This window comes from Panthera pardus, unplaced genomic scaffold (genome assembly GCF_024362965.1).
Source record: "Panthera pardus isolate Hobbes unplaced genomic scaffold, ASM2436296v1 HiC_scaffold_21, whole genome shotgun sequence".
Classification (NCBI taxonomy): domain Eukaryota; kingdom Metazoa; phylum Chordata; class Mammalia; order Carnivora; family Felidae; genus Panthera; species Panthera pardus.
Window position 1 is genome coordinate 3,730,219 of NW_026526777.1, and position 2,095 is coordinate 3,732,313.

At 44.6% G+C, this 2,095-nt stretch overlaps 1 protein-coding gene across 1 annotated transcript; it reads right to left on the reverse strand.

Annotated features, from left to right (window-relative positions):
* Positions 1-397: 397 nt before the first annotated feature.
* Positions 398-1,360, reverse strand: LOC109257228 (olfactory receptor 6K2). The gene has a single exon (XM_019433193.2). The coding sequence runs from the start codon at positions 1,358-1,360 to the stop codon at positions 398-400; it is 963 nt and encodes a 320-aa protein (XP_019288738.2).
* Positions 1,361-2,095: the final 735 nt, after the last annotated feature.

Here is a 2,095-nt window from a genome sequence, read left to right on the forward strand (position 1 = left end):
TGGCAGAAAGCTTAATTACCATAGTCAGATCCAAAGATATGTCAGGCGCCCTCCTTAATGCACTTGACATATTTGTTTTTATCTGACTAAGGAAGGCACTTGTCGAGATGAGATTGGTGTTGTATGTAAGAGATGAATCGCTGGGTTCTATCCCTGAGACCAATACTACACTGTGTGCTACCTAACTTTAATTTAAATAAATCAATTATGTACTCTAAAAAAATGTGCCAAGTTGGGTACAGAGCAAAAGAAACTATTGAATTCAGTTATTAGGGAATTCTGTTTCTTGGTGACCTCTGTAAGACCAGTCTCGGTGAACAGCTGATGGGAAAGGACAGATCACAGAGCTGAGAGTGAAAAGGCCCCAGTGGCCATATAGACGTCCAATAATTAGATCTTACTTGAGGTCCTCGGTCTTATGAAAAAAGATTTTAGCTTGACCCAAGTGTTTTTTTATAGCTTCCTTCATCTCTTTGTTCCTCAGACTGTAGATTATGGGGTTGAAGAAGGGGGACAAGACTGCAAAGGCCAGAGCAATGGCTGTGTCCCAGAATAAGGAGTAGGTGGCCGAGAAGCGTAGGTACATGAGGGCCACACTGCCAAAGAAAAGCAAAAAGACAGTGATGTGGGAGACGCACGTGGAAAAGGCCTTGCGGCGGCCTTCAGCTGACCGAATACGTAGAATTACAGCCACGATGCCAACATAGGACATGAAAATGAGCATTACGGCTGTGATAATCTCCACTGCGTGGACAGTATCCACCACCCGAATCATGACGATGGCTTGTGTGTCTGTGCAGGCCAGGCGTAGCACGGGGAGGAAGTCACAGAAGATATGCTCCAGGCGATTAGAGCCACAAAATGGCAGTGTCGAGATCCAGGCAATCTCAGGGAGGGGTGTGATAAAGCCACAAACACAGCAACCTAAAGTCAGTTGGGCACACAGCCTGGGGGTCATGATAGTGGGATAATGAAGAGGGCTGCAGATGGCCAGGTAGCGGTCAAAGGCCATGGCTGTCAAGAGACAAACCTCGCTGATGCCAGTGGAATGGAAGAAATACATCTGCAGGAGGCAACCATTTAAGGAAATGGTCTTCTCACCGAGCAGGCTGGCAAGCATCTTTGGAATGGTCGCTGTGGTGTACCAGATCTCCAGAAAGGAAAGGGTGCCGATGAAGAAGTACATGGATGTGTGGAGGGGAGCATTCAGCTGGACCACTGTGATGATGACAAGGTTTCCAATGACAATGAAGGTGTAAATGAAGAGCAGTGGAATAAAACAGGTGACAGAACTTCCCCAGGAATAAGGGAAGGCAGAGAAGATGAACTCCTGAGCGGCACTTTGATTGGGGCTCTCCATTTTCTAGTTGAAAACAAGGACTTCCAACTCCCAGTTCACTCAAGCCTTGTAGGAGGTGCCTACTATTATTGGCCAGGAAGTAAACATGCCTACCGAATGCCAGCACTGTGTAGATCCCTGTACTGGGGATGCAGAGGAAGACAAAGGAAGAAAGAAATAGTCCATGTTCCATATGCTTACAACTAAGGCTGTAGAATGGAAAAATATCCAGGCAGAAAGCAGAGTCAACATTTTAGACCAGTGATTCTCAAATTTTAGCATGCATCAGAGCCATATGGAGGGCTTGTTAAAACACAGATTGCTGGTCCATATCCTGAAGGTTACTAACTCAATCGATATGGGATAAGGCCAAAGAATTTGCATGCCTAACATTTCTAGGTGATGCTAATCCTACTGGTCAGGTGTGTTTAGACAAAGAAAGAATTAGACAAGGCAGTGAGGGAACAGCTAGGTGATGTTTCTTCTGTATTCAAGTCTTACTGGTTCCCCAACGATCTCCCCAAAATGGTTTCAAAATTCTTTCCTCAAACTCCCAATTCCTCATCTAATTCTTGGCATATGATTTCATTGAATATTCTAATGCCAAAGACAAACCATCACTGGTGAATTTCACCCTCTTCCTTCCCTTTCTGCCTCTAAATAAGACATCCTCTGTCTCTCTCTTTCTCTCTCTCTCCCTTCATCCCTCCATGTATATATGCATAATATACATAATATGTATTTAACAACTATTCA